General features: G+C 37.9%; 1 protein-coding gene across 2 annotated transcripts in view; it reads right to left on the bottom strand.

Annotated features, from left to right (window-relative positions):
* EDIL3 (EGF like repeats and discoidin domains 3) overlaps nucleotides 1–27,692 on the bottom strand; it is a 541,530-nt gene that overhangs the window by 332,738 nt on the left and 181,100 nt on the right. For both annotated transcript variants that reach the window (XM_043464715.1, XM_043464716.1), the window contains one exon: nucleotides 10,668–10,796. In XM_043464715.1, coding sequence (XP_043320650.1) covers nucleotides 10,668–10,796 — 129 coding nt within the window. The remainder of the gene's footprint in view (nucleotides 1–10,667; nucleotides 10,797–27,692) is intronic.

Below are 27,692 nucleotides of genomic sequence, written 5' to 3'. Positions count from 1 at the left end.
TTCTTTTCCCTAATTTCATTACTACAAAAAGTCTAGTCTATGGCTTAAAAGGTACTACCCTGATTTAGCACCAGTCGGATGCTGCCTTTCTGCCTCCCCTTCTCATCATTTATTGTGCTCCAAGAACACACCCCTCTTAGGGCCAAGCTCTTGCTACTCCCTCTGGTTTACTTGGCTGACCCCCCAATTCATTCACATCTCTATTCAAGTGTCACTTTCTGGGAGAAAATTCTGGCCATGCTCTAAAACATCACCCAAAAACCTCTGCTCCTTAGACCTTATCCTTATATATCATTGCTGTTGTTGACATTACATGTTACTCTACGTTACTATATGTTATATAACATATATATATTATTTTATAATTAAACTTCTATTAAAAAATTAAAGATTCAAATGTATTTATTAAAAAATCATGCAGAAAATACTGTGTAAATTTTACCCAGTTCTCCACAATGGCTAACATTTTACAAAGCTGTAATATAAAAGAATGATTAAAATATTCAGATTTCACCAGTTTTACTTAACACTCAATTGTGTATATGTAAGCAATTCTGCACAATTTTATCACATAGGTAGGTATGTGTATCTATCATTCTATTCAATACGCAGAATAGTTCCAACACTGCAAGGATATCTCTTGTTGTCCTTTTAAGACCACCTCACCTTCCTCTAATCCCTCCCTAACTTGGAAATCTATTCTCCTTTTCCAAAAGTTTGTCATTTCAAAATGTTTTATTTGGAGTCATCCTGTAGATATCCCCTTGGGATTGGCATTTTGCCCCACTCAGCTTAATTTCCAGGAGATTTATCTTAGTTGTGTTTATCAGCTGTTCCTTCCTTTTCATTTCTGAATACTAAGCATTTCATGGTCTGCATATGCCAGTTTTTGTTTAGCCATTCACCTATGGAAGGATATCTGGGCCAATTTAAGGTTTTGGTTAACACCAATAAAGCTGCTATGAACATTCACATACAGACATTTGTGTGAATTTAAGGTTTCATCAACTGATCTCCAGTAGCATATTGGGAACCTAATGACCTGGGGAGTTCATCTTTCAGTGTCCTATCTTTTTGCCTTTTCATACTGTTCATGGGGTTCTCAAGGCAAGAATACTGAAGTGGTTTGCCTTGCTCTTCTCCAATGGACCATATTTTGTCAGAACTCTCCACCATGATGTCCGTCTTGGGTGGCCCTACATGGCATGGCTCATAGTTTCATTGAGTTAGACCAGGCTGTGGTCCATGTGATTAGATTGGTTAGTTTTCTGTGACTGTGGTTTTTAGTCTGTCTGCCCTCTGATGGAGAAGGATAAGAGGTTTATGGAAGCTTTCTGGTAGGAGAGACTGAGGGGGATACTGGATGGCAAATAGATGGAGAAACAGGGGAAACAGTGGCTGACTTTATTTTTTGGGGCTCCAAAATCACTGCAGATGGTGACTACAGACATGAAATAAAAAGATGCTTTCTCCATGGAAGAAAAGATATGACCAACGCAGACAGCATATTAAAAAGCAGAGACATTACTTTGCCAACAACATCTAGTCAAGGCTATGGTTTTTCCTGTAGTCATGTATGGATGTGAGAGTTGGACTATAAAGAAAGCTGAGCACCGAAGAACTGATGCTTTTGAACTGTGGTGCTGGAGAAGACTCTTGAGAGTCCCTTGGACAGCAAGGAGATCCAACCAGTCCATGCTAAAGGAGATCAGTCCTGGGTGTTCATTGGTAGGACTGATGCTGAAGCTGAAACTCCAATATTTTGGCCACCTCATGCAAAGAGTTGACTCATTGGAAAAGACCCTGATGCTGGGAGGGATTGGGGGCAGGTGGAGAAGGAGATGACAGAGGATGAGATGGCTGGATGGCGTCACTGACTCAACGGACATGAGTTTGAGTAAACTCCAGGAGTTTGTGATGGACAGGGAGGCCTGGCATGCTGCGATTCATGGGGTCGCAAAGAGTCGGACACGACTGAGTAACTAAACTGAACTGAAGGTTTCATCTCTCTGGTATAAATGCTCAAAAGGACAACTGCTGAGCTATATGGTAAATGCCTATATTCTATTTTTTTTAGTTTTTTTTTTTTCCTGTTAGAATGGAAGTCCTGTGACACCAGGGACTTGGTTATTTCAGTATCTTCTCCTTGTTCCTAGTACACAGCCTTTGTGAAACCCTTATAGTTTCCTGGGTGTTAGGACAGTCTTTTGTTCTAATGAGGCAAGTCTAGGTGGTCCCTTGGATGATGGATGATTACATAAACACCAAACCATGATTAACAGTTTGATATTTTTAGTGTTGCCCTCCATCCTGGGACAAGGGCTAAAAGTAGAATTAATGACCGATCATGGTTACATGAGAAAGCCCCCATAAAAATCCCAAAGGTTCAGGGCTCAGAGAACTTCCAGGATGGGGAACATATCTAACTGGGAAGGTGACATAGCCCAATTTCACAGAGAGGAGCTCCTGCGCTCAGGGCCTACATAGACCTCACCCGTATATCTCTTCATCTAGTCTTTCACCTGTATCCTTTATCACACCCTCTAATAATTTTGCTTACATTTACCTAACGCTTGCTTACATTGACTCATGAGGAATGAGTACCAGCCCTGTGGCTCCACTGTCAGTTTCACCTTGAGAATATCACTATAGAGGGTTGGTTGCTTTTTCCTCTGGTGACCCAGGCACCAGAAACTGCACATGGTCTGAGAAACCATGGTCTGATCTTATTTAACACATGCTGGTTCAGAGTTTATGGTTTCCTGACAGTCAAATTTCTTTTAATAGGTGACAGGAAAAACTGTTTAACCATCACTCAAAGTAGAGATTTTCAAATATGTGGAGTCTGACAATATCTGAATAGTTCATGGCAAAGTTAATGTCATTGTAAGCCAATGTCTTCCTGAGATCTGTGCAAATGAAGAGAACTATAAGAGGGAACATCACATCTGCAGCAAAATCCGACAGAAGTTGTTGCAACCTGGGGACTTACTACATTCCACTGGTATCTGGAGTGGGGTGGGGGCAATCTCGTGGTACTGAGCTCTCAACCTGTGGGATCTGATGCTATCTTCAGATACACAAGCATAACAATCACCACCACTAGAGATGAACAGAACAAAACTGCTGGTTGCCAGAGGCAGCAGGGTGGAGGAGAGGGTGAAATGTATCAAGGGGGTCAAAAGATAAATAAGTGCTGGGGATGTCATGCACAGCATGATGGCTATAGTTTTAATGCTGCATTCCATATTTGAAGGTTGCTAAGAGTAGATTTCAAAAGTTTTCATCACAAGAAAAAAATGCTGTATACCCTATATGAATATACTGTTATCCGTCCATTGCATCTCAATTAAAAATAAAAAGGAAGAAGGAGTAGTTAGGGCAGGAGGTTGAGTGGTTACATCCATAAAGAGATGTGTGAGGCTCTGGGAAAAGTCCTATGACCCTCTAGCGCCAGGGAACACGGTTGAACCCAATGTCCTTAAAATGGTTCAACTTGGTCTGACGGTTCCTCAGACCATGTGCAGTTTCAGGTGCCTGGGTTGCCAGAGGAAAACGCAGCTGGCCCCCTGGCAACATTTTCAATGTGGAGCCGGTGCAAAGCCAGGGAGCTTGTACTCATTCCTAAGCATGTGGCAGCCTGCAGAATAGTAAGTAAGCTTTCAAAAATCACTTGTCAAATGCATAAAGAAATAAACTCCTAGCCTGAGTGAGAAAGATTTCAGGCGAGAATGAGGCCCCACCGGGGCAAATGACATTGGAAAATGGTAGCTAAGGGCAACAGGAATTTGGAAATCAAAGTTAACATCCCTATAAGCTGATAGGCCTAGGAAATTTGGATTACATGCAACAGATTTCTTTTTTAAGCTGTATGTATGGTACTATCTCTATTACTAGAGAGATTCTTTATAAAATCATAAGTGAATCCATTTTAGGTCACATCTATTAGCATAAATACATCACATTCATGAGTCTAATCTTTCTGGCAAATTTTGCTTAACATATTTTTGTTCAGAATTATGGTTTCCTGACAATCAAATTTCTTTCAATAGGTAATGGGAAAAAAATGTTTAACTGTCATTTAAAGTAGCAATTTTCAAATATTTTGAGTTCGACAAGATCTGAAAATTTCATGGCAAAAAAATCCCAGATTATGTCTACATGTGAATAGTGTTTCAGTGCAAACATCTACTGCATTTCTCTGCCAGGACAGTGCTCTTTGTAAGGCTCCTAAAAAGAGTGAAAACAAGAAGATGAAAATGCCTTGGAACTCTGACTACTGCTGATGGATTAAGGGATAACATATTTTAAGAACAGTAAGTTAATGTCTTCCTTTGGCCTGATTCTTTCAATCAGGTGAGGGTTCTTGCTGTAAGATTATTTCCTATATATTAAGTAAAGGTTGAATGACAAAAATTCAACAAGGTTGCTTGATTATGCATTTAGTGTGCAGGTACATTTGTTTATCCTAAGCTCTGTTCGTTTTTGAGTATTCCTCTGCTTGGTATCTTTAAGACATAGTAATTCTTCCCAGTATGGTTCTAGAACACTGATTCCCAGACTTGGCTGCACATTAGAATCATCTTGGGAGGTTTTAAAACTCCTAATGCCTAGACCATACCCCAGACCAATTAAATCAGAATCTCTGGGGTGGAAGTCAGGCATCAGTATTTTTCATAAGTCCCCAGGTGATTCTAATGTGCAACCAAGGTGAGAACCAGTGTTCTAGAATCATTTGTGTCAGTTTCACTAGGGTAATTGTTAACAGACAGACCTGGGTACAAAATTACTTCTATTAAACTGGGATCTCTGTGGATGAGCAAGAGGAATTTGAATATATTTCTGTACCCCTTGACGATTCATATGCACACCAAGTTTTGCAAACCTTTGGCTTATAGAGTTAAGGAGGCTAACGTTGACCTATGAAGTCCTCAGTGAACAGAAAAATCTGAATTCTCAATCTGTAGTCAGAAGTCTTTTGGGGTTGGAGGCAAGTCTATTTTGGAAGTTTCCTTAGAGGTCTTTATTTAGCACTGTAATTCTATAGCTTGCAGGTGTCAGTAATAACTCCAGGTTAAGTTTCTACAATTTTGAAGTGAATACTTTATTAGGACAAATTGATCCTCTATTGGGCAAGCTAAAATAAAGAGGCCATTGAGCTAAAAGTAGAAAGAATAATTTAACAAAATAATAATTACCTATTAGAATTAAGGATGTAAGAGCAATTTAAAATAGAAAAGGATAAAGCTCCAATTTAGCCTTCCCCCTGAGCCACAACTCATTTTTAACAATTGAAAAAAATTTTAAGAGAAGGGAAAAATTAAAGACCAATAGGACTAAGCATTATATTTTAAAATATTCATCTATTCAGAATATGTTACCCTTTAAGATATGCAAAGTTTGTTCTAAAACTTCGAATCTAGTTCTAACAGATACCCTACTTAGGGAAGCAGGACAAAAGATTATCAATTCTACTTTTTATAGACATGTTCTTTCCAGCACATGATACAGTATGAAGTTCTCTGTGCCTATTGAGTTGAACTGAACCATCAGATAAGAAAACTGAAGCAAAGAAACATTAAATGCTAACTGAGTCTTCATCAACTGATCAAAGTAAAACTGCATCAGAAACCCAGGTCTAATCCAGAATTCTCTCCCTGAAAACAAGCTTCCTCCCATACAATTTGGAAATTACAAGTCATTCTTTTAGCCAGTAGTCCTAAAGCTTGATTCACTTAAGGATCATATGGATTATTTTAACTATATCCAGGATACCAACAAAAGACTATGATTCAATAGAGCTGAAGAGGGATCAGATTCTGTTTGTTTAAGAAGCACTACCTGTCAGAAATCATATGTAATTGCCAAATATGTAATTAATCCAGTTAACCGTGATTGTCAAAATAGCAAATACCATTGGCTAACTCTGAGAAAAGTGAAACATATGTTAAAAAAGTAAAATGACTCATGTCCCCATTAAGTATCTGTTGAATGTATGAATCTATTAGTCAATAGTATAAAACTAATACCAAACTGGTTTACAACATTTTGCATAAGGTACAAAGAGGAAAGGGCTTTCCTGGTGGCTCAGCAGTAGAGAATTCACCTGCAATTCAGGAGCCGCAGGAGATGCAAGTTCTATTCCAGGGTCAGGAGGATCTCCTGGAGATGCGCATGGCAACCCACCCCAGTATTCTTGCCTGGAGAATCCCGTGGAGAGAGGAGCCTGGCAGGCTCCAGTCCATCAGGCTGCAAGGAGTTGGACATGACAGAAGCAACTCAGCACACATACACAAACTGGAAAGTTTTATATTTTGTGGTGTTTTCTGGTCAACTTTCTCAGTTTGAAAAGGGATTCAAGAGTGTATTATCTTGAGCTAATCTGATAACAAGGGCCTTCTTTAACTTTTTTTTTTTTAGAGCTTGGTGGGCACCTAGATTATCTCTTCTTCCTCACAAAATAGGAACCAAGAAAACATTCTTTTAAAAGAAACTGAAGGTTCCAAAGCTGTGCACAGGTATGGAAGAATTCAGAGAATGCCTTCAGTGGTAAGGTGGGCAAAGAATTCTGAGAATGAAGAAAGAGTTCTTCCCTAAGGCATTGGAATTGTAACTAGGCAACAAATAAAATATGATTACTTCTAGCCAGCCCAAAATGCAGCTCTGACCAGAAAAGTGCTTGCTTAAAAATGCCTTTCAAAATTTCAACTTCTGGACATTCTGGTATTCATTTTATCCTATAATTTACATCTTATAATTAACACATGCACACACATATATATATATACAAACATAAATATATAAATACACACATATATATGTACACATTAATATGATATTTTAAAAACACATAATTTGATAATTCTATATTAAAAACCAATACTAATCTATATAAGTCTTCTAAAGTTATAACCTCATGCTATTTTCATTACCAAAAAAAAAGCATTTGTAATGGCTAAAATACAAAACGTGGAGAGCCACCAAAGCTGGTGAGAGTAGGAGCTCTCATTCATTGCCGACAAGCGTATAAAATATCACAGCCTCAATAGAAGGCAATAGGGCAGTTTCTGACAAAACTAAATGTACTCTTACCATAAGAATTGCATTCTTAGGTATTTAGTCAAGTAAAGACATGAAAACTCAAGTCCACACAAAAACCTGCATATGAATGTTTATAGCAGCTTTATTCATAATTGCCAAAAGAGAAGCAACTATTAATAAGATGTTCTTTAATAGGTGAATTAATGAACACACTGTAGTACATCCATAAGTGGAATATTATTCACCACTTAAAAGCAAAAGAACTATAACGTCACAAAAGAAAGTGAAGAAAACTTACATACACAGTGCTAAGTGAAACAAGTTAGTCTGAAAAGCCTACATACTGTATGATTCCAGCTACACACTGTAGAATTCCAACTGCATGACGTTTTGGAAAAGGCAAGATCACAGAGACAGTTAAAAAAAAATGAGTGGTTGCCAGGGGTTGGGAATAAGGAGGGAGGGATGAATAAACAGAGCACAGAAGATTTTTAGGTTAGTGAAACTATTCTGTATGAGGCTTTGGAGGACACATGATATGCATTTTTTAAAATCCATAGAACTGTACAATACAAAGAACAAATCCTAATGCAAACTATGGACTTTACTTAATATATTAATATCAGTTCATCAATTACAGCAAAGTGAAAAGGTGTTAATCGCTCAGTCATTTCTGACTCTTTCTGACCACATGAACTGTAGTCTGCCAGGCTCTTCTGTCCAGGGAATTCTCCAGGCAAGAATACAGGAATGGGTTGCCAGGCCCTTCTCCAGGGGATCTTCCCAATCCAGGGTTCAAACCTGAGTCTCCTGCATTGTAGGCAGATTCCTTACCATCGGAGCCACCAGGGAAGCCAAAAGGAATTTGGGAGGGCTATGGGGATCAAACCTGGATCTCCACTGCAGGTGAATTCTTTCTGGACTGAGCCACCAAGCAAAACCTCCTGACTCAAATATACCATATTAATGTAAGAATTTAATAACAGAGAAGACTATGGAGGAGGAGGGATATATGGGAACTCTCTGTACTCTCTGCTCAGTTTTTCTGTAAACCTAGACTTGTTCTTAAAGCCAAAATCTAATTTTTTAAAAAAAATGCATATATAATATTAATGCTAGCACTAGAAACCTTTCTTCTAATTTGTAACACAGTGACAAAATAGTTGTTACACTAAACTGTGTATTTGTCACTCCTGTATCATAAAACCTAAAATTCTTTGGCTATTAAGCTATAGTCCCAAAGATATTTATTTTGCAGTCTGTCATACAGAACTAAATTAATAAGCCTTCCTATATATGGATGTCTGAAGAATTGTTTTCAATTCTTTTCCCAAATGAAATGTTCTCATTATATTGGTCCATCTTTCATTTTCATTGATTTTCAATATAGCTTTTATTAGCCAAAACATAATAAATATTTTGCCTATAACGCATGCTTATGTAACTGAATGCAGAAGTTGTTACCTTAACCTATGAGACAGCTAGTTTTAGCTATTGAAAGCCTTGTCCAGTATCTCTCAAGCTTCAACATGTGTGGGAGTCAACTGGGGATGGGATCATTTTGAAATACAGTCTCTGATTTAGTTGGTTTGAAGTGGCACCTGGCAATCTTCATTCCTAACAAGCTTCCAGGCAATGCAGACACATGACTCCACTTTGAATAGCAAAGTTCTCGGCCATAAAATTCTTACCGCTGTGAAAACACACTCACACCCCTAGCAGTTCTTGCAAGGAACTAAAGAGTTGCTTTGTTTGTTTGTTTGTTTGTTTGTTTATCCCACTTGGGAAAGCTCTCAGGGTTTCCAGCGCTTCTAAATTTGCTTTCCCAATACATAATCCTTTTCAATTTTATCTGTAAAGAGGGAGACTTGATAACCTATGGACAGTAAGCAAGCTACCCACTGAACCATAATACTCTTCTATCCTCTATGAACCAAAGATCATTTATTTGTAGTTCAATTCCTCTAATTCTATGTCTTAAAGCACATAAAGGTCAACGACTGGCTCAGGGTCACTTATTCAATTACTTAGAGGTCAAGCCTCAAATCCAGGTCTCTGATTCCAAATGCAGTCCGTTTTCCCTCCAGTCTATGCTGCTTCTAATAATGATGCACTTCAGGGAAGAGGCACCGGTTTGGTTAGCTCACAAAATCCCAGTTCTAAATTGAATCCCTCAGCCTCCAGTTTCCCATAAACCTTAAGCATGTGTTTAAGGTCTTACAGGACCTGAGTCTTGAAGGAGGCATAGGATATTGATCAGAGGGAGGGGGATGGGGGGATGGCAAGTGGCCTAGAGTGGGCAATAAATACATGAGCCATGAATACTACAGTGATGATTAAGACCATGGTGTGAGGAATGAGAAAGGAAAAGTTGAGTCTGTCAGCCAGAGCCAGACTTTCAACCACCAGCAAAAAATTATAGAGTGCATCCTGGCTCTGAGACTTTGAGAACATTGTGTACTTCTCTGGAGACCTGCAGTGGCCAGGAACTTGTGGAATTTCCGTAGAGGTCTGTTATAACACAGCCTATTATATTACATACACTGCGTGTAACTGGGTTCAATCACCAACAAGGAATGAGAAGCTCGTGATTTTTCTCAGGCTGAGTTCAAAGTCACCATGGCTTATTTTTCCTTATTATAGCATCACTGCTCAGCCTTTACACATGCATATCACAAAACATCTCTGGAAAGACAGGGATTTGAGCCCAGCATCTTGACTGCCTTGATATTCACCTGATCACCTAAAGAGGATATTACTAATCGTACTTATTTCCAAAGATTTGTGACATAGTGTCAGAGTAGTATCCAGAGGAAAACAGTCTGGCCATCCCACCTGAGCCCCTCAGTTAAGGGCTACCTGCATGGAGCACACACACTACTACAGTGGAATTCCCCCTTGAAATGAGAAAAGTTTTCATAGTGGGATATTGTCCAGTGTCTAGAGGCAGGGTTTACACCTAATGGCATAACATCTGAACTATTTTTTTTTTCCCCTATGCAATGGGGTTCTAAGATGAAGAGGGTAAGAGTATACAAAGGCATATTCTTACTGTTAGAAATACTTAGAAGGACAATAATGTTGAGTCATACTTCTAAGAAGAAATCATCACAAGTGGACAAATTTTGTTTAACTTCAGGATAAACAAGAACAAGGATAAAATAGAGAAGTGCAGATAACACCCTTTTGGAACTTTCAAAGACTGTCACACTAAAAATGCTAACATGTGAGATGGAGAAAACTGGCTTATAGAAAGGACAGAGTGGGCAGTTTTCTCTTTTAGGTATCATCTCTGAACCCAAACAGAAAAATGTCTGGGAAGCTCGAAGAATGTAGCTTCAGGACACAGTGAAAGACAGACATAGATATCAGATCAATATAAAAGCAGCATTTTTCAAGTATGGCTGAACGACAGTGAAAAGGGCTGATAGAAGATTGCTAGCTTTCCACACCCTTGGGAGAATAGAACACAGTCTAGGAATCAGTCCTCAGCTGGGGATATGGTGTATTCAGTGTGAGAGAAGCAGGTTCAAAGATTCTATCATTCTACTCCCAACAAGAATGATGATGACTTGCATACTTGGCAATCAATGATAATAACAGCACAAAGACTGTGGATGACTTACTGTGCTGACAGTGAATCCCATTAAATCCTCGGGGACATTTACAAACATAGCCTATGAATGTATCTCCTCGGTATGCTTCACTTATTTCGCAGGTTCCTCCATTATGGCATGGATTAGGAGTGCAGGGACCTGAAAGACAGAAAGCAATATTGCTGCATGATACATATGCTCTAAAGTAGACACTGGGTCAACATTTTGCAATTAACAATTTTACAGAGAAAAGTGTTCTGGATGTTAGTGCTACAGGAAATGCAGAAGCTGTGAGGGCTCTGGAGACCAACCGCCTGGGCTTGAAGACTGGTTTCACCACTTTATAGCCATGTGCTCTTGGATGATTTATTTAACCTCTCTTTATCTCAGTATCATCTTCTGTGAAATGTCAATACTATAATAATACAATCTACCTCAAAAGGCAATGACAGAGATGGAAAGAATTCATACATATAAAGTACCCCAAACAGATACATATCAAACATTCAAAAAGTATTAGCATTAAGTAAAACATTGTCACTAAGGTTCCAGATTATAAAATCTCCTCTGCATGTTTAAAATGCAATACTGAATGGCAATTTCTAGAGTTAAGAACATGCAAGAGCTCTGGTACCCTGCCAGTGAAAGTAGCATAAACTTATAAGTTATTGTAACCACATAGGCCAAGTGAAGTGGATGGTTGGTTGCAATACTTTTATTGACTATTTGTGAGTTTGTGGTGGGGCATATACTTCAAGAGAACTCCAATTTTTGCCAATGTATAGGAAGTAGCTCATTGAAAGTTGCAAAGATAGAGAAGAGACACAGAGTTATTTTTGAGCCTTGAGAAAGTAACTTCACCAGGATAACTGGTACCTGATACCTCTATTGAGGTACCAATACCTCAATTGGTGCTTCTACTGAGAGTTAATAGAGGTGTGGTGCTCCACTTCTGGGAGTGTAAAGCTGAACCAGTTCTGCCTGAACCTGGGACTCCTATACTATACATTCTTGCCTCTGGGGTACTCCTTTGGTATGGCTGAGATTTTTTTCAACTGGCATAGCATTTAAGAATATTGTTTTCTTTGCAATAATCCTTCTGTCCTTCCCTTACTTCAGAGTCTACAGGCTTGTATCAATCTGAAGGCTCATCCTACCGACTCTTGCACTTTCTCCCTCTTGTCCATCACAGCTATTCCCCCAATAAACCTTTGCCTCTCTAATTCTGTTTAATAGTTGGTTTCTTGGAGGATGCTGAATAACTCATGGCGGAATCTACACTGGATGTTGTGAAGAAGAGACAAGTTGAAGGAAGAAAAAGCTCTCCCTGGGAGATGAAAAGAGATCGAGCAAACTACATAGCATTGTCTAATTTTGTCCCCCCCCACCGCCTTTTTTTAAATTGGAAAGACTAGAACATATTTATATGAAACAAAAATCGCTGAAAGTTAAGATGTACACACTAGAAAAAGGAAGCAAGTGTTATTAAACTAAGTGTCTGACTCTGTATATAGAGATGAATTCCAGAGTTCTGGAGGGCATAGGAGAAGAAGAGAAGCTAGTGGTTTCAGCAGAGACTAGAGAGAAGGTAACAGTGTTGGGCAGGAGAATGATGATAACTTGACCCAACTGGGTGGGGGCTCCATCAGGTAAGGCCATAAAAGAGCACAACAGTGAATGGCTAAAGTGTGGGTCAAAACGCTTTAACGTCTTAATGAGAGAAAAGGAAATTCACCATCATCACAAAGTTAACAACAGGAAGCCCTTAAGAGTTTGGGCAATGCTATCCTGCAAAATTTTATAATTCTATTACCTCCTCCAGCAGCTCTTTGATAGTGTTTCTTACAGTTTAACATTCCATGGCAGTCAATGATTATATAATCTAATAAAGATATGCATGAAATAGGCAACAATATGACAACTATGCTGTCAAGATCTTTGTACGACTGACTTTCAAAAAGTGCAAAGAAATCAATGGGTCCAAAATTTTCTTCAGATATCTCCATACCAATTAAAAACACAACATTTAGTCAAGTAGGCAGTTTTGTGCCTTGCAGTACTGGTCAACTAAACCAACTCACACCTGCCCTTGAGGCGGTGTGTTGTCAATGACTGAGACAGGAAGAGGGTGCAACACCAGTGACCATTCTCCCCCATCACCAAGAGATGCGAACCAAGCTATAGAACCCTTTCCCCCTCTTCTTTCTCACTTTATAACTCTTCCCTCCTCTCAAATTACTAACGTTAACAATGCCAGACAAGTTATAGATTACTTTCAGATAATAATCTCATTTATTCCTCCCAGCAACTAGAAGAGGTAGTTGTCTATATTATTCTCTTTTACCTTTTTTAAAAACTATAGGGCAGAAATTTCAGATAATATTTCTCAAATGAACATCTACAAATGAAGCATTCAGTCTCAAGCCAAGAATCTGTGACCCTAAAACCTACATTTTTTACAGAAGCAGCCAAATGGGGAAGGGAGAATGAAATAAAAGTGACATTAGAGCTTTGACTCATCAGTTTACTCACTCAAAATACAAAAATACATGACAGGTTTTTTAATTAACTGATAACTGATAGGCATGTGTGTAATTGCTAAATTAAAAAAAATAATTATAACCTAAGAAATATTTGTGACAGTGAAGGTCATTCAGTCATGTCTGACTCTTTGCAACCCCATGGACTACTTAGTCCATGGAATTCTCCAGGCCAGAATATTGGAGAGAGTAGCCTTTCCCTTCTCCAGGAGATCTTCCCAACCCAGAGATTGAACCCAGGTCTCCTGCATTGAAGGCGGAGACCTTCTTTACCAGCTGAACCACAAAGGAAGCCCAATAAATATATAATTTTAAACAAATAAGGATCGTTAGAGATCATCTAATCCAATCTTTCAATTTTGCAGATAAGGAAACAAGCCTAATAAGAATTCAGGATTTCTCAAAAATCAAAACAAAAACCTCAACTAAAATGAGGAAAACAGAGTTTGAGGAATTCCCTCTAGTAGGAAAAAACTTTCTAAAAACAAAAATGATAAAGCTATTTCCGGCCCCACAAGAGAGCAATGTGATTTCTATCAGAAAGAAAAGAAATATTTTTCATGTTCCCTTTTACTGATACCCTGGAGAAGGGAATGGCTACCCACTCCAGTATTCTTGCCTGGAGAATTCTATGGACAGAGGAGCCTGGTAGGCTACAGTCCATGGGGTTGCAAAGAGTCAGACATGACTGTGCAACTAACACTTTCACTTTCTACTTATGATGCTGAGGGAGGGATAAAAAGCAAACAACTGAAGTAGTAAGGCCAAAGCCAGTCCTTGGGAGCAGTTAAAGACATGATTACGAGGGAAGTGGTCAATGGAAGTCACTTGGAAGAACAAACAAGGAGCAAATATGAGCCTGGAAGAGACGATTATGTTTACTCAAGCCTTCTGTATCTCTGGAAAAGTAAAACTTGGCTAGTGGCTGAGGAGGAGTCAGTGACTCTGCCTTATAAAGGGAAGAATTTAGGAATGGATGAGGGCAACCTCAGAGGGGAGACCCCGCAAGCAGAACTGGAAGTCAACTTCAAGGAGCATGGGGGTATGCTCATAGAAGTAAGCTATGAGGCTGTATGTACTATGGGAAGAAAAGTAGCTAATAAGAAACCATGATGCCTAAAATTCAGTTTTGTTTGTAAAGCTACTATGTGACCTGTCTTTGCGGGACTATCCAAGTCTGCTAGACACACAGACCTATGTATGGAATTGGGGGAACTCAGAGATAAAGGGCTGTTCTATTTATCAGGTTCATCCTGGCAAAAGGGAAGAAGAGTTGCAGCACATGATGCCCAAGGAACTCAAGAATCCAGTGGATACAGGAACCTGAAGACAGAGCTGACAGCTATCTAGTCTTAGACACTCTATAGATATTTCCCAGGGGCACCGGCAAAGTCTATCAAGTAATCCTGGTGTAGCCTCTGGAATTCCTCAAAGATAGGAGTTAGAGAGTTGGAGCTCATTTTATTTATACCCGCAAAGACATCATTGACCTCAGCTGACATCTTGGTTTCGGAGAAAGATTACTTGTTACAAAGGCTGTTTGCTGCTGTTATTTTTCCTACTCCAAGAAATTCAGTGATTTTTATTTACATGACAAGGATGACATAAAGCCAATGTGGCAAGCATTTAACCTTTTAAGAGTGCTTTATATGCTAAGCAACAGGAAATACAAAGTATTGTAAAGAATACTATGTAAGAACATATCTTTTTTCTATAGGCAAAAAAAAAAAAAACAGGCTTACTCAGAGAGGTTAAGTGTGAGTCTAACTGCAAAAGCCAAGATTTTTTTTTTTAAAACATTCTGCCTGACTACAAACCTAAGTCCTTTCCATTAAGCTACACTTCCTGCCCAGTTACAGATCTGTAGATTAAAATAGTCAATCTTGATAGATGCTTTCAGAATTTAGAAGGTACTCACTAAGAACAGTCCTATAACACAGGATTCCAAAGCCTTCCTAAATGGAAATATTTTCAGCAAATTGGTCAGAGTGTATTAGATATCATGAATAAATAGAGTCTCTGCCATGCTAACAATACTCCTCTTCAGCTATGTTTGAGATCAGCTGTCAAACATGAGTATTTCCCCACTACTATTTTGTAATGTATTTGATATGTGTATACTGCTGCTTATACTGTGAAGAAACTGACCCTGACCAACATATAGATTTCTTTCCTTTTTCTAATTTTTCCCTAACAACTGTACTGTGAAACTGATGTTATAAGCCTTGCACATACTCTTTTGGAGAAGGAAATGGCAACCCACTCCAGGGTTCTTGCCAGAAAAATCCCACAGACAGAAGAACCCAGTGGGCTATGGTCCACGGGGTCGCAAAGAGTTGGACATGACTGAGTGGCTGAGCATGTGCGTGCGCACACACACACACACACACGCACACACACACACTCTTCCGCAGAACTCACAACAGAGTTTGAAATGACTGCTTACATGGCATGTTCCCCCATTAGACCCTTAATTCTCTGTGGTAAGTCATGGTTGGCACACGGTAGGTTTACAATATATTTTTAATAAAAAGGGTGTGGCAATAATGAGTGATAACCACCATATCTTTCACATAACCCCATTCAAGCTTACAAGATTTATAAGTTATAAATATCTTTTGGCATTTCAATTGGTAATTAAGATATCTAACTTCTCTACACTTTCTAAGGTTCCAATTCTTTAAAATTCATATATCTAATATGGTTTAAGCTTCTAAAGTATCACAGGTGTAATATTATTGTATCCCTAAATGTACAATGATTACACATATCTTAATTCTTTGGCACATACATAATCAAGAAATATGTGACATTATACAATCCTATCAATAGTGTTTTGGTCTCCTAACTGAACAACTCCAGTGTAAATAAAGACATTCATCTGAAGCATTAGCAAGACGAAATAATCAGAATATAAGTTAGTCCATAAAGATGATAAATGTAACCCAAGGTTTCAACTCACCAAATTTTCACGGTAGCCAAAAAATTTTGTGTTTGATGTTAAACAGTGACAATTGAAATGTGTCAAGAGTTTGCAGGTTTCTTTCTCCAAATGATAAGTGGACTAATCATATGAGAACTAAAGATCCTAGGAAACTTCTGTCTGCTTTTATATTTCGTCCCCATCTAAAAATCTTCTCTATTTTGATGCTGAAAGTAAGTATGTATCATTTAAGGTGTTAGCACACTTAATAATCATCACATATAGCATATACATTGCTCATACTGTGAGAAGAAGAAACTGACCCTAACCTTGCTCAGCATAAAAGTGTTTTTATTTATTTTTCCTGATTTCAGCATAATATTTATTTATTAGGCATCTATTATGTGCTGCATACTCTGCTACTTATTTGTGATACACGTTTTAAGTGGAGTTACTATTGTCAGCAGCTACAAGAGGAAGCTAACAACTCAAGAAAATATTTACTTATCAGTTTATAAGGTAATTTTAATGACTGTCTTTTACTGTCAATGTACTATGCTCAGTATTAATACTTTGTTTGTGTAGTAGTTTCTGAAAATTTAATTCTATAATTTTCTTAGTGAAATCATATTAACAAATGTTGTAATATTACCACATCTGTAATTTTTGCTGCCCAAATTTTGGAATAGTTAGGGCACCTGATATTTTTTTGTAACATGTCAGCCCTAATCCATAGCTGATACATAATTTTGTAAACAGTTTAATAGGAGAGAAAATTCTGAAAACAAATGAGTCTTACTGAACCACCCAGAGCTTGTAAAAACAAGTGTGATCTTAAATCCTTCCTACTTCAAAAATTTGCTTCTTTTTGTATTATAGGTATACAGAAGAAGTATGCAGAGAGGTGGTTATGAGCTTCAGTTCTGATTAGTATTCATAAAAGTTGAAATGATCTCATTAGACAACAATACTTAATATCACTCTTAACAATGAAAGTATAAGTAGACTTTCAAGATACAAGAGGCATCAGGGAGTTTTAAAATCAATAAAGCTGCAATACTTTTGTAGGTAATCTTTAAGTAACTCCTAACACAATGGGGACAGCATATGATCAATATTAATGAACAACTGAAGTCAACAGCATGCCTTCCAGGCATTTTTATGCAAGCTCATATAAATATGTCAACAAGATTAATTGCTCACAAAAGCAATAGATCTATATATGATTTTCTACTTTTCTGCATTGACCTTCTCCCAATTCCAACAGTAGAGAGTCGAAGTGATTTCTATATGTAGGATGGTTAGTTTTTCACACATTTAGAGACTATGCCCCAAATCATTAATTCTGTATAGTGTGAAAGCAGATTATTAGAAAGTAAATAGGGTAACACTCTCCTGTGACAATGTACACATAGACCTGGTCAATTTTACAAATTATGCTCTCAAACATTGGCATTTAGATATTAAAAATGAATGCACATTTTATATTATGTAATAAGGAAATACCAATAAGGCCATAAAAAGAGCACTATTTCAGCATTTGAACAGCAGTACAATCAAATAGGAACAGTTATGACCCAAAAGTTCACTCCAAATTCTTGTCTTAAAAAACATGCTAAAATCATATCATAGTGTTGCTTTTACATTTAATGAGGTTTGAACATTTTGGCAGTTTCCATCTGGAGTCATTGCCACTCTATAACTAGTTGAAAAAAGAAGAAATGATTCTGGTAATATTCACATGATTGATGCTTTCAAACCATTTTTGATACTAGTTGCTGCTTCTCCTCCTTTTCTTTCTCCTCCTCCTCTCTTTTAAATGTAAACTACAAAATCAGCCATTTGAGGGGAAAAACAACAACTGTCTATACTTTCTGGGTATTTTGTATACATACAGAAAGGTAAATTATAGAGAAATCTGAAACATTACATTTAAGGGGAGAATCAGCAAAATGAACAAACTGTTTCTCAAATATAAACTATTTGAATAGATTATGAAAATTGCAATCTGGAGCTAAAGAGAGATTTTTTTAAAATACCCTACTGATAAGCTTTCTTCTCAAGGATTAATACTGGACTCTCTTTACATATAACTGTCCAAAGGAAAACGCTGATACAACTAGTAGTCAGAAAGGGTTGAGAGTCCCTCTATTTGTTTCTGTGAGCTACTCTATCAAGTTACTGCAAACTTGGTAGCTTCAAAGAAGCTATTTATTTTGCCAAGTTATTTATTTTGTCACAGTTCTGTAGGAGAGACGTCTGAAGTCAAAGTGTGGGGAGGGCCATAATCCCTCTGAAGACCAGGCAGACACCCTCCTGTCTTCTCCAGCTTCTGTTGGCTCTTGGTGTTCCTTGGACCACAGCAGCAATCTCTGCCTCCATCCTTCAGGGCCCATCCAAATCCAGGATAATTTCATCTCAAAATCCTTCATTATTTACATTTGCAAAGCCCCTGTGATGGCTAAATTGTGTCCCCCCCTCTTCCCCCAATTCACATGTTGAAGCCCTAACCTCCAGAACCTCAGAACATAACTGCATTTGTAGATACGGCCTTTAAAGAGGCAATAAGGGTGAAAGAAGGCCATATGTATGGGCTGTAACCCAATCCAATCTCCCATCTAAGAAGGCTAAATTTGGACACACTCAAGAGATATCAGTGATGAACCAACACCAGAGGAAAGGCCACATGAGGATAAAGTAAGAAGGTGACTACTGACAACCCAGGAAGAGGCTCAGGAGAAACCAAGCCTTGATCTTGCACATTGAGAAATGTGAGGAAAGACATTCTATTGTTTAAGCTACCCATGCTATGGCATATTGTTTTTGGCAGTCCAAGCAAACTAACACAGACCCAGTTGCCAAATAAGGTCACATCCTGAAATTTGAGGCAGACAGGAATTTTGGAGGGGTGCTCTTCACACCACTACCGTCCCCAAATAGGATTTTCTTGTAGCAATGAAGTTGATTAAGGAAACCCTCATCTAATAGAGTTGGCTGACGAAGCACTCACATTTAACAATTACCAGCTTAGCTAAAACTAATTTCACTTTGCTCTCATCACACAGAGTGGTAAAAAGTTTTGATGATACTGGAGATCAGAAAAGCAGTTTAATTTTTTTGCAGTCCCAAGCAGGAGTGCAGAAGTGGCTGTTTAAGTGGCATCGGGGAGGACCTGTCACTCCAAGGTAGAAAGAAGTACTGAAGAAAGAATTAAGATTTCTTGCAGTCAATCTTTATCCATTTAATCTAGTTTAGAGTTGGGCCTGCCAATGGCAGTACACAGTGAGTCAATACTCAGAGAAAGCCATTATACACATTATTTCCATGTTGTTGTTCAGCCACTAAGTCACGTCTAACTCTGTGACCCCATGGACTGGAGCACGTTAGGCTCCTCTGTTCTCCACTATCTCCTGGAGTTTGTTCATATTCATGTCTATTGAGTTGGTGATGCTATCTAACCATCTCATCTTCTACCACCCCCTTCTCCTTTTGCCTTCCATCTTTCCCAGGATCAGGGTCTTTTCCAATGACTCAGCTCTTTGTATCTTGCAGCCAAAGTATTGGAGCTTCAGCTTCAGCACCAATCCTTCTGATGAATATTCAGGGTTGATTTCCTTTAGGATTGACTGGTTTAATCTCCTTGTAGTCCCAGGGACTCTGAAGAGTCTTCTCCAGCCCAAATTCGAAAACATTAATTCAAATCAATTATTTCTACAAATATATGTAATCATTTGTATTACAATAGCCCTTATGTTCTCTTTTCTCAATAGATATGATTAAATATTAATATTAATATGGGTTTTAAAAATTATTAACAAAATAGAGATAAAGGTTCTATCGTTTACAAAGTGACAACTGTTACTATAGCTCCATCTAACATTTTTTCCCCTGCCCATTTATACCTGGTCCATCCTGCACTAATGCCAAAATAAGCTTCCTAAACCCACCACCAGCTCAGAATGTTTTATAAGTCACACAGAAATTTGTCTCTTCAGGTTGCAGTCACAATGCATATACATTTTTAAAAAATTCTTCAAAACATACTATTTTAGGACATCTTTACCTAACTGATAATACTTGCTTTCTGATTGATTATGTGATGTTACCCTTAACAGAACAATATCTAGTGAATATAAGACAAAAGATAATTTGCCCTTTTCTTTTCTTTCTAAAATGAAGGACATCAATTTTGCCACACTATGCCTATGAACATTAAACATAGTATACAGAATCCTTTTATAAACTACAGAATGTCCTATTATCACTGTTGAAGTTAGTAACAAAGGCCCTAAGTACAGCTTGAAATCTTGGGTCAATAGGATAAACATTTTTAAAATCTGAAGGAAACTTGTGTATCTAAAGTATGTATGATTGTGATAATCAGTGTTATGCCTTCCTTTTCTTCACATGGCCAATAGAGTAAGAGAGTGAACTTCCTATAAAACTTTAGGAACCATAAGTGCAATCCAATCTCAATGAAAAAAACTGACATTCAATAATTTTTTGAACCATATAGGGGGAAAAAAGTCCCTTTCTGCTTCTAGTGATTGTAGTAAATCAGCTCTGGGTAATGCCCAGAAATCGTAATAATTTCTAATTACTTAAAAAACCCTTAAAAATCAGGGATCTGTTTCCAAGTAGAAGTCTGCAAATCACTTGTCTGAAAAGTGCATCTGTCAGAATGCACATACCATGAATTGCAAAATACAATTCGAGCTCCAGAATACATACACATTAGCAGGTGGTACAAAGCGGTAAGACATCATTCGAGGTTGCCATTAGCCACCTTGGTTTGTTTCCTCTTCTATCTGTCACTGGGACAGGGCAAGGAGAAAAGACAGAGACCAGTGTATTTCCATTATAAGCAAATATCTGAGCTCAGGTTTCAGAAGCATCAAGCAATCTCACTGTTTTACATGGTGTCTCTAAGCAGCTACAAAATTTCCATGTTCTCCATCAATCTTTCTCTGACAGCTCTTCACCTTCTTCAGGCTTCTACTGAACTTGCTGCCTGTACTGTGTGATTAGCATCTCACTGTATACTGCTTCCTTCTCTAATTATTTTATGCATCTCTCTTGTCTCCCTGATGAGGTTATAAACTATTCTTGCACAGGAATGCCTACACCTTGTATTTTTTAATACCCCCATAGACTGTGATAAAGTACTAGATTCTCTAATGCTACTTCATAAGTACATGATGATTGACTGAAAATTATTAATAATTTTAGGAATAACAGCATATAATCTAAACTACCTTTCACAGTCTATAACAAAAACCTAAAGCTTAGAGGTTGGATGCATTTTCATCTGTAGCTCTTTCTCATCCACACTTAGCAGGTTGCGACAAGCCAATTTTAAGCCTGGAGCCAAGTTCAATTTTCTCTGCTGAAGGCTGTGGTAATTTGTAGAATACCAGACTGCGGATAATCTTATACATAGGTATTAAAAGTGGGTGCATTCTTTCTACAAAACTACAGCTTTTTCTTTTGAAATCTAGCAGAGCAGTTTTGATTTTAAAGGCAATGACAGGAGGCAGAGGAAAGGATTTCTATTTTCACGTTCAGAATCTGGCCTCTGTGACTGCCATGTTAATCATGAGGCAGTGTGAGCCCTGTAGCTCAGGAATCCCGGGAACTAAGATGGGAAGGGTGCCTACCCAGACTTCATAGCTGAGGACATTGAAACACAACTGGACAGGCAAGTTACCGTTTGCATGGCCTCCTTAGGTCTCGTATGTGACTTCTTTGTGGCAGGCGAGAAGGGATGAAACAAAGCAGGCATGGATACCAGCCAGCTGGCCATCTGTTCCTTCACCCACTGTGATAATTTAGTCTTGTAGAATTTTGTTAAGTGAACATTAAGTAATGACCATGTCAAACAGAGTGCATAATGAATGCTTCTTAATCACTGGATAAAAGCTTAGGGGAAGCTTGCCCAAACACAGAAAAGGTCACCAATACAAACCAAGAATTAAAAACAAGAGAGCAATGAAATTGATGCAGAACAGCAATAATTCACTTCTTTTCCAGTTTCACTTCTGCTCATATAGAATCTAAGTCACATGGAAGATGGGGGTCTCATAAGGAAGCTGGGTAATAGTGTCATCGTTCCTAATTTCCCACTATACATGTGTCAAACTCAGGAAAAATATTTAAATGAAGTAAACATGTGAGGAGATTTATCATTCTGACTCGAGCTGAAGGCACCAGGGTTATAGCTATTAACACCAAACTTTTCCAAGTAATTCCCCAGATTAAGATCAAGAATTCTGGAAAATATTCTCTGTGTTGTTTTCTATAAAGATCAACTGAAATATCTCATTCTGAGAAATAAGTTTTGTTTTTTTTCTCAAAAACAATACTTTCAAAGTCATAAAGTTTTTAAATCCCCTCAATGGAATGATGTACTCGATTAACTGTATTATTGGGATGGCCAGTCTCCTACTGCCTGGAATTCTGAAGCCGGTAAGTTTACACTAATCTTGGACAGTCCATGTTACCTCCACTGTTTATGAAAAGGAATCATAATATTTTACTTGGATAAGTTACTATCCTATCACCTAAAGAAGACAATATTTTTCCTATCTATGCCTTTCTTCACCCCACTGCCTCCTCCAAATCTCCCCTTCCTTCCAAGACCTTCCAAAGTTTCATATTCTCCACTCAGCAGTGGACACAGGATGGAAAAAGGTCAGTTTTCATTCCAAAATCAGAGGGCAATGCCAAAGAATGTTCAAACTATCATACAATTGCACTCATTTCACATGCTAGTAAAATAATGCTCAAAATCCTTCAAACTAGGCTTCAACAGTAGGTGAACTGAGAACTTCAAGATATACAAACTGGACTTAGAAAGGCAGAGGAAACAGAGATCAAATTGCCAACATTCGTTGGATTGTGGAGAAGGCAAAGGCATTCCAGAAAAACATCTACTTCTGCTTCACTGACTATGCTAAAGCTTTTGACTGTGTGGATCACAACAAACTGGAAAATGCTTAAAGAGATGGGAGTACCAGAACACCTTCCATATCTCTTCAGAAAGCTGTATTCTAACTGACTGGTTCCAAATTTGGCGAGGGGTACGACAAGGTTGTATATTGTCACTCTGCTTATTTAACTTTAATGCAGAGCACATCATGAAAAATGCCAGACTGGGTGAACCACAAGCTGGAATCAAGATTGCTGGGAGAAACATCAATAACCCCAGATATGCAGATGATAATACCCTAATATCAGAAAGTGAAGAGGAACTAAAGAGTCTTTTGACGAGGGTAAAAGAGGATAGTGAAAAAGCTGACTTAAAATTCAACATTAAAAAAAAACTAAGATCATGGCATCTGGTCCCATCACTTCATTGCAAATAGAAAAAGTGGAAGCAGTGACAGATTTTATTTTCTTAGGCTCCAAAATCACTATGGACAATTACTTCAACCATTAAATATAAAAAGACACTTGCCCTTGGAAGGAAAATTACAACAAACATAGACAGTGTATTGGGCTTCCCTGATAGCTCAGTTGGTAAAGAATCTGCCTGCAATGCAGGAGACTCCAGTTTGGTTCCTGGGTTGGGAGATTCACTGGAGAAGGGATAAGCTACCCACTCCAGTATTCTTGGTCTTCCCTTGTGGCTCAGCTGGTAAAGAATTGGCCTGCAATGTGGGCGACCTGGGTTCGATCCCTGGATTGGGAAGATCCCCTGGAGAAGGGAAAGGCTACCCACTCCAGCATTCTGGCCTGGAGAATTCCATGGACTACAGTCCATGGGGTCACAGTCAGACATGACTGAGAGACTTTCACTTTCACAGACAGTATATTAAAAAGCAAAGATATCACTTTGCCAACAAAGGTCTATACAATCAAAGCTATGGTTTTTCCAGTAGTCATGTATGCATGTGAGAGTTGGATCATAAAGAAGGCTGAGCATGAAAAATTGATGCTTTAAAATTGTGGTGCTGGAGAAGACACAAGAGTCTTTTGGACAGCAAGGAGATCAAACCAGTCAGTACTAAAGGAAAGCAAACATGACAATTCATTGAAAGGAATGGCTTTGAAGCTCCAATACTTAGGCCACTTGATGCCAAGAGCTGATTCATCAGAAAAAGAACCTTATACTGGGAAAGACTGAAGGCAAAAAGAGAAGGGAGCAGCACAGGATGAGATGGGGAGATAGCATCACCGACTCAATGGACATGACTTTGAGCAAACTCCACGAGATACAGAGGCGCCTGGTATGCTGTAGTCCACGGGATCACAAAGAGTTAAACAAGATTTAGCTACTGGACAACAACAACAGCACACAACAAATACTTGCCGGATGGATGAGAAATGTTCACAATTATATGAAATGAATATACTGGCAAAGTATGGTAGGGATTTAAGTGACATTATTTCGCACCAAGGGGACATTCTGGTTGATTCTTCCACTTATCTAGGGAGTCACTTTCATATAAACTACAGGAAAAGTCAAGTTGGATAAACTGTTGATACTCTTCGTTGCTTTCAAAAGAAGTTTTGTTTGCTCTATAAGAGTAACACATTCTTTAGTAACACATTCTTTAGCAATATCAATTCCTTTTAGACTTCACAAGAGAAAAAGAAAAAAACATGGAGAACAAAAACAATGATAAGAAAATGAAGGTAGGAAAAACATGTTGAGAAAACATATATGTTGAGAAAAGTTTCAGATTTACCTAAAGTCCTTGAGCTGGCTTTTGTTTTTCCTTAATCTCCCTGGTGCTACTATCAACACTATACTATCATTTCACTAACCTTATAAATCCTTTTATTTGACTACACATCTAAAACTGGTTTCCATAAGATCATTCTGACAAGAGAATTTAGTTTAAGCCACTACACTATTAGGCTAAGAAAACTTCTATCCAGACTTGCCCATAGGGATAAGCAGTGTGTGGGTAAAAAAAAAACCAGAAAGCCATTTAAAAATAATAACATCACACTTTATGTAAAGTAATTGTCTGCTTGCTTCCTAGTAGACATGAAAATGTAGGTGGCAGTTAAATATTTGAAAACTCTAGAAATCCACTTAAAAATGTGTATAACAATTTATTATCATTGCAAAGCCAATTAAAAATGTTGAGCTATTAAACACAATTCAGTTTCCAACCCAGGAGAGAAAATACTAAATGTATTCAGCACAAATTTGCATTACTATAAAAATCTATATTTCTACTTTTCCAGTATTATGCATTTAAATTTGTAAATTCCATGTTGCATTAATCACATGAATATAGATGGGTAATTTTAGAGAGCTACAGTAATCACTGTATTCTCTATAAAAGAAATCATTCCTGCTGACAATTTTGTGGTGAATTTTGCTAAAACCTGACTATTGGTTCATAAAATAGCAAGGCTTCCTTCACAAAAGTTATTAGATGTTTAAGCCCTTCTCAGCTTTATCAAAAAAAAAACCAAACAACTGTTAAATACTACACTTTAATAGCACTGTCTTTGGACTCTGACACTGTACTTAATACTACATAGAATATGGTCATATAACCATTAAAAGAAATGGCAGTAATCCAGGTTTGACTGCACCTTGATTTAATATTTATAGTGTTTTCATGATTCAAATAAAGTATGCTGATTAAAATGATCAGGATGTCACCACCTGGATGGACAAAGCAGCTGAGGTTCACGTCTTCAGTATAAAATGCCTCAATTTATTTCTGCCTGTTATCCTTTCTTATTTCCAACACAATTTCTGTTAAATGAAATATCATAGTACAAAAAAATTATATACAGTATAGAAGACCTTAGTCAATCAATGAATACCTTAAATAATTAATTAGAGAAGTTCTTGCCAACATGCTACTTAAATATGGGTTTCCTTGGTGGCTCAGTATAAAGAATCTGCCTGCAATGTGGGAGACATGGGTTCGATCCCTGGGTCAGGAAGGTCCCCTGGAGGAGGGCATGGCAATCCAATCCAGTATTCTTGCCTGGAGAATCCCATGGATGGAAGAGCCTGGCGGACTGCGGTCCATGAGGTCACAAAGAGCAGGACATGACTGAAGCAGCTAGGCTAAGCACCTCACCTATTTAAATATTATATGTTAAATATAGTATATCTGAAATTTAAATTCAGTAGCCCATTCTTTAAGATCAGCATATCAAATATAAAAGATTTTGAGAGTAATCAATAGTTTACAAGAAGTGACTGAATGTGTAACTGCCATTTGATAAATGTGGTATGACTTTCAGTCTGATTTTTCCTAGAAAAAGCCCTTTAAAATAATTTATGGGTCTAATTGAAGTAGGTCACAAACAGTGAAGTAAAGAGATTTATGACTGTTGACTTAGCACTTGAAAAAACAGTTGTAAATGTACAGACATGGTTATTAACAAAGAAGCAACTAAATGACATCTTCACATCATTGTACAAGAGAGGATGGAACTATGATAGGAAAAGCACATTGAATTCTAATGAAGATTATCAAGCAGCAAAAATGTCTCTAACATGGGTATTCAAGGATAACCATATTGTTCAAGATTAAATTTTTCTTAGATGTGGACTCAGGCTCACTCTCTGTTTTAATATTTTTCTGGATAAAATAATTTTGACCACAATTTAGTTCATAGAACTGTAGACAAGGGTTTCAAGTTTTCCTTGATCTAAGTGCCAGAGGGGAACCTGAAATCTCAAGAATCTTAGCTCTTTACAGAGAAACTACCTTAGTCCACCTCTGGGCTAAAATGCACAGTCTTTGATTCAGACACTTAGGCTCATCAGGCCTCTCAACTTCCCTAAGAGGATGTCCTTCTCAACTCTGCCTATGTTGCCCCTTGGAGCATAAAAGACATATATGCCTTTACCCGGTAGCCAAACTCATTAGGAAATGCTATTGATTCTACCCTTAAAATATAACTGAGTGACCATAAAGCCAGGGAACACAGATAAATACAACAAATGGTACATTGATATTACAATGCAGGACAATGAAAAAAAATGTGTTTACACAGCCCCTGTTGCTGTACTGAACAAAACGAAGTTACCTGTTTACTACTCAAAACTTCAAGTCGTACCTTCAGGCCCAGTGTTCCTATTTCTCCCTTATTGTGATCTGGTTTTCTTAAAAGCATTTACCGCCTTCTAGTAGAACTTGTTTATTTTACCTCTTCCCCTTCTTCCCCTCCCTCCTTCTCTATTATTTGGGTTTTCGCTTATTAGCTCCGTGAAGACACAGAACTTTGCTTTCATCACTGGCATATTCCAAGTGTCTGGGAATGATGTACTCAGAGTACCTTGCTGATTGAATATGTCTTTGTATTTAAGTGGCTAAGTTTTCCAAGTGTTTGTTGGGAAATACAATGTTAAACTTACTAAATACTGATCAAAGCTGGATTTAGCCCTGCATTACATCAGAAAGGCCATTATTCATATATATAGGATCATTTTTAAAAACACAAAAGTGTGTTTACAGGATTGCTTTTGCTGTAATCCCATTGACCTACATGAGAACCAAACTAAATAAACAAACCAAAACCTTTGGGAAAAAAAGAACACCCTGTTTTATTTATTGGAGTCATATTATCAAGGATCCGAGGTGCAGGATCTTTGAACTTGAGACCAAG

The sequence above is a fragment of the Cervus canadensis genome, chromosome 4 (assembly GCF_019320065.1).
Source record: "Cervus canadensis isolate Bull #8, Minnesota chromosome 4, ASM1932006v1, whole genome shotgun sequence".
Taxonomy (NCBI): domain Eukaryota; kingdom Metazoa; phylum Chordata; class Mammalia; order Artiodactyla; family Cervidae; genus Cervus; species Cervus canadensis.
This window is presented reverse-complemented; position numbering and strand designations above follow the sequence as displayed.